At 36.5% G+C, this 10,831-nt stretch overlaps 3 protein-coding genes across 3 annotated transcripts; 1 reads left to right on the forward strand and 2 right to left on the reverse strand.

Annotated features, from left to right (window-relative positions):
- Positions 1 to 2,525, reverse strand: LOC110904738 (putative pentatricopeptide repeat-containing protein At5g52630). The gene has a single exon (XM_022150589.2). It carries the CDS (start codon positions 2,216 to 2,218, stop codon positions 425 to 427), a length of 1,794 nt encoding a protein of 597 aa, XP_022006281.1. The 5' UTR covers positions 2,219 to 2,525; the 3' UTR covers positions 1 to 424.
- Positions 2,217 to 3,998, forward strand: LOC110907761 (pre-mRNA-splicing factor ATP-dependent RNA helicase DEAH10-like). The gene is made up of 5 exons (XM_022152693.2): positions 2,217 to 2,282; positions 2,365 to 2,568; positions 2,648 to 2,847; positions 3,496 to 3,630; positions 3,897 to 3,998. The coding sequence occupies exons 1-5, from the start codon at positions 2,217 to 2,219 to the stop codon at positions 3,919 to 3,921; spliced, it is 630 nt and encodes a 209-aa protein (XP_022008385.1). The 3' UTR covers positions 3,922 to 3,998.
- A 947-nt stretch (positions 3,999 to 4,945) lies between these two features.
- LOC110904739 (glucan endo-1,3-beta-glucosidase) lies at positions 4,946 to 9,237 on the reverse strand. Its single transcript, XM_022150590.2, has 3 exons — positions 8,509 to 9,237; positions 7,194 to 7,542; positions 4,946 to 5,406 (listed from the first exon to the last, which is right to left on the reverse strand). The coding sequence occupies exons 1-3, from the start codon at positions 9,198 to 9,200 to the stop codon at positions 5,152 to 5,154; spliced, it is 1,296 nt and encodes a 431-aa protein (XP_022006282.1). The 5' UTR covers positions 9,201 to 9,237; the 3' UTR covers positions 4,946 to 5,151.
- Between the last annotated feature and the right edge of the window lie 1,594 nt (positions 9,238 to 10,831).

Consider the following 10,831-nt stretch of genomic DNA (forward strand, 5'->3'; position numbering starts at 1 on the left):
TAAAACAAAACAGATTACAAGCTAGAAAATAAGTATAGAAGATTCAAATCAACATAAGGGAAACATAGATAAAAGGGTAACACAAGCAATGCAAGAGTTCTTATAATTCAAAAATAAGAACTACTTCATACTTATTTGGCCGGCCGCCAATAGTCTCAACTCCAAAAATAAAGACTCCCTGCTATTAACGAAACTCTTTTCGGGCCCGGTCCAGTGATGGTCCTATACAATTTGGATTGAAATCCAACATAAGTGGTCCATGAAATTGTACCCGAATGGCTGAAAACATCCAACAAAACAGTTGATGCCATTTTGTCTACATGTTGGTACTTGTCTACTCAATACTAAACAGTTTTTATTTGAACAATCATAAATCATATTAGAGCAAAATTTTGATCATAATAACATCATCATATCTTTTTTATCACCAATAATCACTGCAAGAACATTTCCCATCTTCAAACCGATGAAATCGGTTATTATCCCTCACTATGATCACTCTTCCACAACATTTCGACATAAACTTTATCGCAGTGTGACAATCACCACAAATACGCAAATTCTTCATAATTCTAATCGGCCTATCGTCCTTAAAAGTAATCAAAGCAAACGCAATCGCTAATCTTTCACTATGATATCTAATCGCCATATTTTTCTCTTCATCGCCCACTTCTTTCAATACGTGACTCGTATCTGCAACATAACCAATTTTCTCCATTTCATCTTCTAACTCCTCCAACTTGTTATAAATCTCGTTCGATCTAAAATGACGTCTATCACTCGAACAAAATGTATGGACGATATTACCCTCCTCGACCCAACTTAATCCCGTTTCCTTTTTTACCCCTGTGTCCCTCAACATCTTCCGAGCTCTAGCTGCATCTTCGTATCTTCCGGCTGCAGCATACGCGTTTGATAACAAAACGTACATACCCGACCCCACCGAGCCTAATTCAAAAACTTTGTCAGCGGCATACGCTGCTAGTTCGGTATCTCCGTGAAGTCTACATCCGGTCAACAACGCGCCCCATACGCATTCTGTAGGTTGCATCGGCATTTCTTCTATTATCGCGAGCGCTTCTTGTACTTTGTTAGCGCGTCCGAGTATGTCCACCATAGACGCGTAATGTTGATCACTCGGTTCGATCCCGTATTGTTTCATCAGGTTGAAATAATGCTTACCCTTTTCTACTAGCCCTGAATGACTACATGAATAAAGAATGCCTAAAAATGTTATGAAATTCGGTTTCATGTTATTGGATTCCATTTGATTAAATAAATCAAATACGTTATTAGTATGCGAATGTTGAGCACACGCCATTAGCATCGCATTCCACATGCCTAAATTCCTAACGGGTATCTCATCGAAAACATTATAAGCCAACTCGATAACTCCACACTTGGAATACATGGAAATCAAAGAACTCCCGACAAAGCTAGACGAACCAAAGCTCAGTTTTAAACACAATCCATGTAACTGTTTTCCCAACCCGAGAAGCGTTGTGTTACCGCAAACTCTAATAACACTCGTAAACGTAAAATCATTAACCTCAAATCTCTCAAACAAAGCTTGTTTAAACAACCACAAAGCCTCTTCATTCTCCCCCAACTGAGCATACCCATAAATCATCCCACTCCAGGACACCACATTCCTCACAGGCATTTCATCAAACACCTTACGTGCATCTCCAATCCTCCCACATTTCGCATACATATCCACCAAAGAACTCGCAACAAACACATCACCATGATAAGCAATCTTCACCGCGTAACAATGCACACACCGTCCCACATCATAACTCGAAAGAATCGCAGCCGCTTTAGTAGCACTGGGAAATATATGATCATCAGGACGAACACCAAAAGCAATCATTTTTTTAAAATACTGTAACGCAAGAACCGGGAGTTCGTTCTGGGCGAAAGATGAGATAACAGAACTCCAAGTGGTTGATGATTTGATGTGGGTTTGTTGGAAAACTTGTTGTGAGTCGATCGGGAGCTGGGTTTTGGAGTAGAAGTTGATTAAATAGTGGGAAATGAGTGGGATTGTTTGGAGCCCTAGTTTGATTATGTGAGCGTGAAGTTGTATGCCGTTACGGAGTGTCCTTGATCTGGTTGCGGAGAGAAGGAGGCTGCTTATGTTTCTGTAGCTTTCTTCGAAGGTGGATTGTGGAGTTTGGTTATGTTTTTGTAGAGATTGTTGTGGAACTGTAAGCATGTTTCAAGATGAGGGTTTGGTTTCTTATATTCTTTCGTACGTACAGGAGGAAGAAGTGTTGATTGTTGTCTCGATGCTATCAGTGGAATCCATCTTTTATGTTCCTCGTGACAAGTTAGAAGATCTTGACTTATATTTTATGGCAGTCGCGGACTGTTATCAAATCTTTCTCAAGCCCAGAGGGAGACCATTTGACGTTAGTTAACGTGTATCGTGCTTCTATTGAGTTTTTGGAGAAGAACAAGACAGAGAATGGTAACGAGAAGGCTGAAAAGAATTTGAGGAAATGGTTCAAGGATAACTTCATTAATAACCGCTCATCAAAGCATGCTCGTGACAAGTTAGAAGAGGTATGCACCACCTTCCTCCCATTTTCACTTATGTTGGATTTGTACTAAGTCGAAGATCTTGACTTATATTTTATGGCAGTCACGGACGGTTATCAAATCTTTCTCAAGCCCAGAGGGAGACCATTTGACGTTAGTTAACGTGTATCGTGCTTCTATTGAGTTTTTGGAGAAGAACAAGACCGAGAATGGTAACGACAAGGCTGAAAAGAATTTGAGGAAATGGTGCAAGGATAACTTCATTAATAACCGCTCATTAAAGCATGCTCGTGACATTTACAAGTTCGTTAATGCTCATCTATATCTATATTCTCTAATAAAGAAACACAATTGAGTCACATATAATACCGTTTGGAATTTTTACGACAACCGAAACAAGGGGCAAATCTCATATATACCCCAAGAAACTTGGCTAATATCATATTCACCCATCCAAAAAAAATTAACATAAAATTACACATTCAAAGTACTTAAAATTTTTATATTTACTCATTTTAATTAGCTAAATTTATAATATGACCATTTTACCCTTATCTTTTTGTTGGGTAAATATGCTATTATAGCGAGTTTTGAGTGGGGTATACGGAAATTATCCCAAAAAAAGTGTTGTATCCAAGTTTTAATATGCTATATTTTAACCCATGGCATTATAGCCTAGTGGTATCTTGGGGGTGGGATAAGGCTTATAACCATTAGGTCATGGGTTCGATTCCCACAAAGGGGGTTTTCCCAGATTTATTGGGTTTCCTTCTGAATTGGTGTATAGGCATTATTGCCTAGTGTAGATGGATATGATCGGGTGGTTCTGCTGGTGGCACGATGATACTCCAGTGGTCCGTCAGTGATCCAAATTTGCCGTTCAAAAAAAAAAAAAGCTATATTTTACGAGTTGGTCAAGATGAATGATTATTATTTGTTGGTTTCTTGTAGTCAAATTCGGGAAAATGTAGAACGAATGGGACATAAGATATCTTCGTGTGGAGATGACATGCTTCAGCTCCGCAGATGCCTTGCTGCTTCATATTTCCTGAATGCAGCCTTAAAGCAGCCTGATGGTACATACAGGTGATGAATGACTCACCATAACCATTTTAACAACTTTATAAAAATCAAGTGTTTTACCATAAAACTTGCAGAAACCGACACTAGAATAGTAGCTGTGTCAACTAGGTCGTGTTTGCGGGTTGAACCTGACACGAACCCGAAAAATATGTCAGAAACATGAACCCAAACACGTCACACTTTTTCTTTATTGGCAGGGTTTTCTTAAAATCTGAGATTTTCTGAGGTTTTCTTTGAAAGAGTATTAAATCTTGGCTTATGATTGGCAGGGTTTGGCAAATGGTCAGATTGTAGAGATTCACCCAACTTATGTTCTACGTCGTTCAAAACCCGAGTGCATTGTTTTCTACAATTTAGTTCAAACAACGCGTAATTATGTGCGCAATGTTACTAGAATTGATTATTTGTGGCTGGCTGAGCTGGCCCCTCGGCCTCAATGCTATGCCTTAAAGGGCGACTAGAGATAAAACCATAAGATAATTTCAAAGTCTTGATTGGAGAGAGGCATATAACAAACCGGTTCGGCAACTTCATGCACTATCCTCGGTTCCAAAGCACACACACAATGTTAATTGCGGTGTCATCTAAAAAAATACAGAGGAGAGACACCTTAACATCAAACCATATCCTTGGTTTGAATTTTGAGATTTCTTTATTCTCGATCAAAAGACTATAACACCATAAAGTTTAAGTGTGAAACGGTAAAAACTGAAATAAAAAATAATACAAAGATGTTATTTAATTGTGTTTCTTTTTTCATGAATTACATTGGCAAATATATGTAACACCAAAAACAGTAGTAACATTTTACACGTAGCACTTTAGCAGTGAGAAAAGTGGAGGTGCACAAAATAACTGGTTACATAATTAACCAGTTATTAACTGAAACCGTAACCAGTTAATACCTAGTTAGGGATTAATGGTTACTACTGATCGAGAAGTAACCTGTTAGGGATTTCTTTCTAGAAATCCCTTTTTAACCACTTTTTAACCAATGTACCGGTTAACCGGAGGAAAAAAACAAAAAAATCAAGCATTTTATTGAAAGTAGCCGGTTAATTAACCGCAAATAACCACATGTTAAGCGAACCGATTAGAGTGAATAACTGAACCAGTTAAATTAATAACCGGTTGAAGTAATAATCTCTTAAAGCAATAACCGGTTAAACCAAAACTAAGAAAATAACCAGCAAAATTAACCAAAGTCCGAACCGGTTACTCGGTTAGAGAAAATAACCAGCATGTGCACCTCAAGAGAAAAGGCTTTTTTGTTCACTATGTCAAATGTGGCCAAACCCAAATCAATTAAGCCCAAACATTGGAACAAAAGCCAACGACAAATGCATTTACGCGCTAAAATAAAATATCTCAACTATCTGATTGATACATTAATACATGCAATATCCCAAAATAGTGATGACTCAATCGGGCAAAAAATGAACATTACATGTCACAAAAAAATTATGACTACATCCGTAATGTTATCTGATAAGCCGTCATACTCCAAAACAATGGTATCTAAATCTACACGAATAAAGTCATGACTAAAATGATCATCGCGGCAAACCTTGCAGCAAAATTCAGGTTTGTGGTGCCTAAAGATGAATCACGGACGTTAGCATTCACAGTAGGACCAGCGGCGATAGAACCTGGTGGTGCTTGGCCCGGTGAGCTGGTGAAAGGTGTAGTTTTGTTAAAGAAAGGAGCATCGTCAAACGGACCACCAGAGGATGATGGTCCATCGGCGGTGGCGCTTGCTATCGGTGACGGAGAAGGAGCCTGTACAATAGATAGATTCGTCAATCATCACAGCCTTTGAATAATTTACTAGTAGGAATTCCCACGTGCGATTCCTCTAAAAGCATGTACGTATTACAAAATGAAAATTTCTATCTATTTTGAATATAACTCCCAAAAGGATATGAACACCTATTTATTTTGAATATAACTCTGTTTTCAATCAAAACTATATTGGAATATTGAAAAAAACATAAATAAACGCAAACAATTGGAGAAAAAACAAGTTTAGTGACAAATAATATATAACAATTTGTGTGTTATACATTTCTACACTTTTTTTTAGTTTTAGAACAATTGTAGTTTTATCTAATTCTTTTTCTTAAATTTGTTTATTAATTGTAACAAATTTGGCTGTGTCACAGTTTTAATGGAGTTTAATTTACGATGTATCTTTTTGGTGATTTGCGAATATACCGTCACAAGTGTCTTTATCTACATTTCACCACAGGTCCTTTTTATCTAATAGTTTTAATCGAATTTAATTTATAACATGTCGTACCGTCGGCAACGCCCGGGATATTCGACTAGGGTTATAATAATAATTAATAAAACGTTGCGGAGGGATATTCGACTAGTTATAATAATAATTAATAAAACTATTAAAAAACCATTGGTGGATTACAATTCAAAAGTGCTTTTTAATATTTTATCAAATAACAATATCACCAACTTTTAGCTAGGTATTTATTTACGGTAACGTTACAATTATTACAAGATCACGTGAGGATGTAAAGGACGTTTCAGATATTGTAACTTTACCCCCAAAAGCAATTTTCTGCCAGCCATAAAGCTTTGTCGTTACCATCTAATAAAATACAGTTTAAAACAATAAGGATAATAATAAGTAAAAGTATAAATATTTGTATGAAAAATGATACACTACATCCTAATATATAATGGTGTAAATAAGTCCAGAGGCGCAAGAACTCCTTGTTATCGAGCTCGAGCCTAAAATACAAAGCTAATTTAGGCTCGAGCCTAAAATACAAAGCTAATTTAGGCTCGAGCCAAAACAATATATTTTTTACATAAAATATAATAATAATAATGAAGATAACATTGACGAGCCAAGCTTTAGTTTAGGTCTGAGCATTTGGTACGGGTACCGGTATTTACGGGTAAAACACCGGTAAGTATCGGTACCATACCGGCATATTGATACCGGTACCGAACCGGTACTGAATGGGTCTTGTGCGCATCCCTATTTTGGCTCGTTTAAGCAATGCTAAAGCGAGTTCGAGCTGAGCTTTTAACTCGTTTGAGGATGTTCTCAAAACAAATCGAGCCGAGTTCAAGTTTTGGGTTTTGCTCGCAAGCCGAACTTAAGCTTAAATAAGTAGGCTTGAACCGAGCCGAGCTCGAGTCCAGTCAAGCTCGGGCTGGCTCGTTTAACACCACCCCTATTAATATGGTCAAAACAAATTAATAAGACTTAAAAGTATTAGTTTTAACGTCAATTTTCGATTTTTATTTAATACTTTTGGCATTTGATATACCCTCTATTTGCATTTCATGTCTTTTTGCTAGCGGCTAGCCATTTTATATATATTTTATGTTTGATATAGTATAGTATTTTTATTGTAAAAATATAAAAACAAAATAAAAAAGGTTTTTGATCCGAGAGTCGTGCGCACATGGGCATCCAGCTTTCGGTGTGTCGGCTACTGTGCTCACTGGTCATGTGCCACGTAAATCCTAACGTTACCGCAAAGTTATCATATGAAGTTTTCAAAATAGTCAAACTATATGTCGGAGAAAATAATCACCTGCGACGCGTGCATTATCCCAACGTTGTACACTTGCGTAAAATCGGGTCGAAACAACCCGAAGTTCTTCTCATCCAACGACGGCCCTTTCAAGTTCTCGTTAAACAAAGCAAAGATGTACGTCTCAAACTTCCGTTTAGGCATTAACGGCGTTCCTTCACCGGAGTTAACCTTCTTCATCAACCCACTAATGTACGCTGCTGCATTTGTCGGATTAGCGTGCACGTTAGCCGGGTCACCGCCTGATGGCCACCCTGTCTCCGCCACAACGATTTCCACATCTGGGTAACCCAACTTCTTCATGGACACGTGTACGGCGTCCATCAGTTGATCAAACTGATTTGTGTACCTATAATAATAAATAAATATACATACATAAAAATCTATCAGATTAAAAACAATGTCACTCGATGGGATATCATGATGGTAAATAAACCAATAAAGTTAAATCCACCAAATTAAAAAAAATTCCTTAATAATATTTTGATAGTTACGCCACATATTTCTGCTTTTATGGTGGCACAATGACTGTCAAGTGACAATACGAGGGGCAATATGAGGCTCTTCGATATTTTCCTGGCGTCGGCCTGGTTAAGACAACAAAGCCAATTCAAAGTGGGGCAATACGAGGCTCTTCGATTTGAAGAGTATGGTAACCAAAATGTAGAGAAGGTCACATTGAAGTGGAGGCGTCGAAGGGCAGCTTAATCGAGATTGGCTCGAAACGAGCCGACTTTCACTTATCGAGCTCGAGCCAGCTTCTAGCCTAAATGAGCCCTTGTTATTTACAAAATTTTTTTAAGATATTAAATATATACTTATATAATAAATTATTATTACTTATAAAATTATAAAGCAATAACTTAACTAATAACTACAATCAATATAAAGTAATTAATTGATAATAAAGGAGTTTATATTTAATAGATAATAAAGGAGTTGTGCTCAAGCTTAAGAATCTACCCACAAACTGAGGCAAACGGGAGCTTTAGAAACAAAGCTCGAATCAAGCTAAGCTCGAGCACGAGTTAATCGAGTTTGGCCCAGCTTGTTTACACCCCCATATATCGAACATTGTATTTTTCAACACCTATAAAAGAAGCAAAAAAAAAATCTAGTTGTATTTAGTTGTAGCCGGTGTAAGTAAGTTTAAATCGAACCATATTAAAACCCCGTGTTCTTTAGTTTTCGCATATGTTATCTTTGTGTATTCCAAATCCTACATATTCAAATCCTAAATAGTGCTTGCTATTTATTATGTATTTATCCTGAATAATAAAAAAAATTAACAAGTGTATTCGTGTAGATAACTTACGTTATTCCAGTGCCTTTATCGAACAACCCAGGGTTAGGCTTAAACAAACAAAAGTTAGCATTCGCCGGAGAATACCCAAAATACGTATACGGATTAACCATAAACCCAGATTTAGTCTCCTTCAAAAACTCAAGCATCGGAGCCAAACTACCCACATCCCATCCGGGTCGAAAAGAAGCATTACTTGGCGGATCCGACGACAAAAGAATCCCCAACGAATGCGGACTAGAAATCTTAATCTCATCAAACCCTTCCTTTACCAGCGCCGAATGAAGCACCTTCATAGCCGGTACAAGGTTGTCAATAAGGTTTTGTGGGCCCCAGTGGAGAACCTCGGTGCCGACACATATGTAGTTGATCTTGGTGGCGGGGTAGAAGGGTTTTATGTTGGTGTCAACCCAACGGCGGGCGTTGCGTGCGTCGGTTAGAGACGGGATGTCGCCGTTGGGGACGGTGACGGACACGAGGATGTTGGTGTTTGCGAAGGCTTTGATGATGTCGGTGTTGACGTCGAAGATTCGGATGCGGTCGATGATTGTGCGGGTTTTGAGGAAGTGGGCGACTTCGGAAGGCGGTGGGAGGTTGTCACCGAGAGTGCCGTAGTTGACGCCGATGGCGTTTGTTGCCGGTACGAGTACGAGCACTAGTAGCAGAAGGAAGGGGTGGAGAGATGGGGGTTTGGAAGTGGGCATGATGGTAGTGTTGGTGAGTGTTTTTGGGAAGTATGATTTGAGTTGATATAAAGTAGTTTAAATTCTTGATGTGCGACAAGTTGAATCTTAACGGTCGGATTTGTTTGTTGATCTTTAGATAAGTTTTAAATTTAAATAATGTTACACTTTATTTAATGAAAAGATCTGTAGGAAGAAACTAGATGTTGGAAGAGTGACACGAGTAGGAAATTGTAAGAGCACCAGGATGACCAATCCAATAATATTCTACACATAATGAGGTGTGTCATGTGTGCATATCCTTATTTTTCACATTTATTGAGTTATTAAATTTTTATTTTTAATAATTATTTTTTTTTTTCGGATTTCTTAATCTCAATTTTTAGATGTTTTAACGTTTATTTTGAGACATGTATCAATATTCAAGACTACCAATAGTTTATTTTGATTACTAAATAAAATATTCATTTATTTTGATTACTAAATAAAATATTTAACAATTGGGCATCTTGCTTGTGTCTTTTTCTTGAGTGATACCAAACCCATATTCTTACAACTTGCACTTTCACACATTAATTCACACATAAGTTAACTCAGATCTATTCCTTTGTTTCACATTTATATTTTGAGTTAAATGCCATTTTAATCCCTGTGGTTTGGGCTATTTTAACATTTTAGTCCAAAGGTTTCATTTTTAACTTGTGGGTCCAAAAAGGTTTCACAGTTGCCATTTTAGTTCACTTGGTTAACTTCATCTATTTTTTCTGTTAACGAGAAGGTCAATTTGGTCATTTTGTATGTAATTCTGTTAACTAAAAGAGCAATTCAGTCATATAAAATGATCGAATTGGTCTTCTCGTTAATAGAAAAAATGGATGAAGTTAACCCAGTAGACTAAAATGGCAAAAGTGAAATTTTTTTGGACCCACAGGTTAAAAATGAAATCTTTGGACTAAACTGCCAAAATGAACCAAACCATAGGGACTAAAATGGCATTTAACTCTTATATTTTTCTAGATTTTGCATTATTTTTCGGGGCAATTTCGTATATACTAAACTTTCAAATATCATATACTAGATTATAACCCCGTGTATTACACGGGTTGAATAAATAAATTTTATATACTAAATAATAAAATAATTAGTGAGTCGAAGATTTATTTCCCCTCTTATTTCACTCTCTTTCAGATTATATACCTATGGGGACACGTAGTTGAATCAATGAAATATTAAATAGTTAGTAATAAGAAGAGAAAATAAAAGAAATAATTAAGAAATAAAATATTAAAGTATATAAAGTATACTTGTTCTCTCTAAATATTGATTTAACCAGGTTTATAACCCAGGTTCAAACTCTAAATATATAATAAAACTAATTAAGTTATATCTTCATCAAACAAAAAATATATATATATATATCAAACTTTGTGGTTTTACAATATTTTCAAAAGTTATTTTAATAACTTATTATAAAAAAAACACAAATTAACCTTATTAGTTATTACTAAGGATGTTCACAATTCGATTAAAATCGTGAAACCGATCAAAATGGTCATCAGTTTCATTTCACGGTCGAGTTTGTTATTAGCTTTCGATTAGTGTATTAAGTTTACTAATATATTACTTCCGGATTCAAATTTAAAATTTTAATT

Source organism: Helianthus annuus, chromosome 14 (assembly GCF_002127325.2).
Source record: "Helianthus annuus cultivar XRQ/B chromosome 14, HanXRQr2.0-SUNRISE, whole genome shotgun sequence".
Classification (NCBI taxonomy): Eukaryota; Viridiplantae; Streptophyta; class Magnoliopsida; order Asterales; family Asteraceae; genus Helianthus; species Helianthus annuus.

Excerpts from the sequence above, each read along its gene's own strand:
- LOC110907761 (XM_022152693.2), top strand. The coding sequence starts at position 2,217 with ATGTTTCAAGATGAGGGTTTGGTTTCTTATATTCTTTCGTACGTACAG. Across the intron at positions 2,848-3,495 it reads CATGCTCGTGACATTTACAA|TCAAATTCGGGAAAATGTAG; the intron begins GTTCGTTAATGC and ends GGTTTCTTGTAG. Across the intron at positions 3,631-3,896 it reads CAGCCTGATGGTACATACAG|GGTTTGGCAAATGGTCAGAT; the intron begins GTGATGAATGAC and ends TATGATTGGCAG.
- LOC110904738 (XM_022150589.2), bottom strand. The coding sequence starts at position 2,218 with ATGCTTACAGTTCCACAACAATCTCTACAAAAACATAACCAAACTCCA.
- LOC110904739 (XM_022150590.2), bottom strand. The coding sequence starts at position 9,200 with ATGCCCACTTCCAAACCCCCATCTCTCCACCCCTTCCTTCTGCTACTA. Across the intron at positions 7,543-8,508 it reads GATAAAGGCACTGGAATAAC|GTACACAAATCAGTTTGATC; the intron begins GTAAGTTATCTA and ends TTATTATTATAG. Across the intron at positions 5,407-7,193 it reads GGATAATGCACGCGTCGCAG|GCTCCTTCTCCGTCACCGAT; the intron begins GTGATTATTTTC and ends TCTATTGTACAG.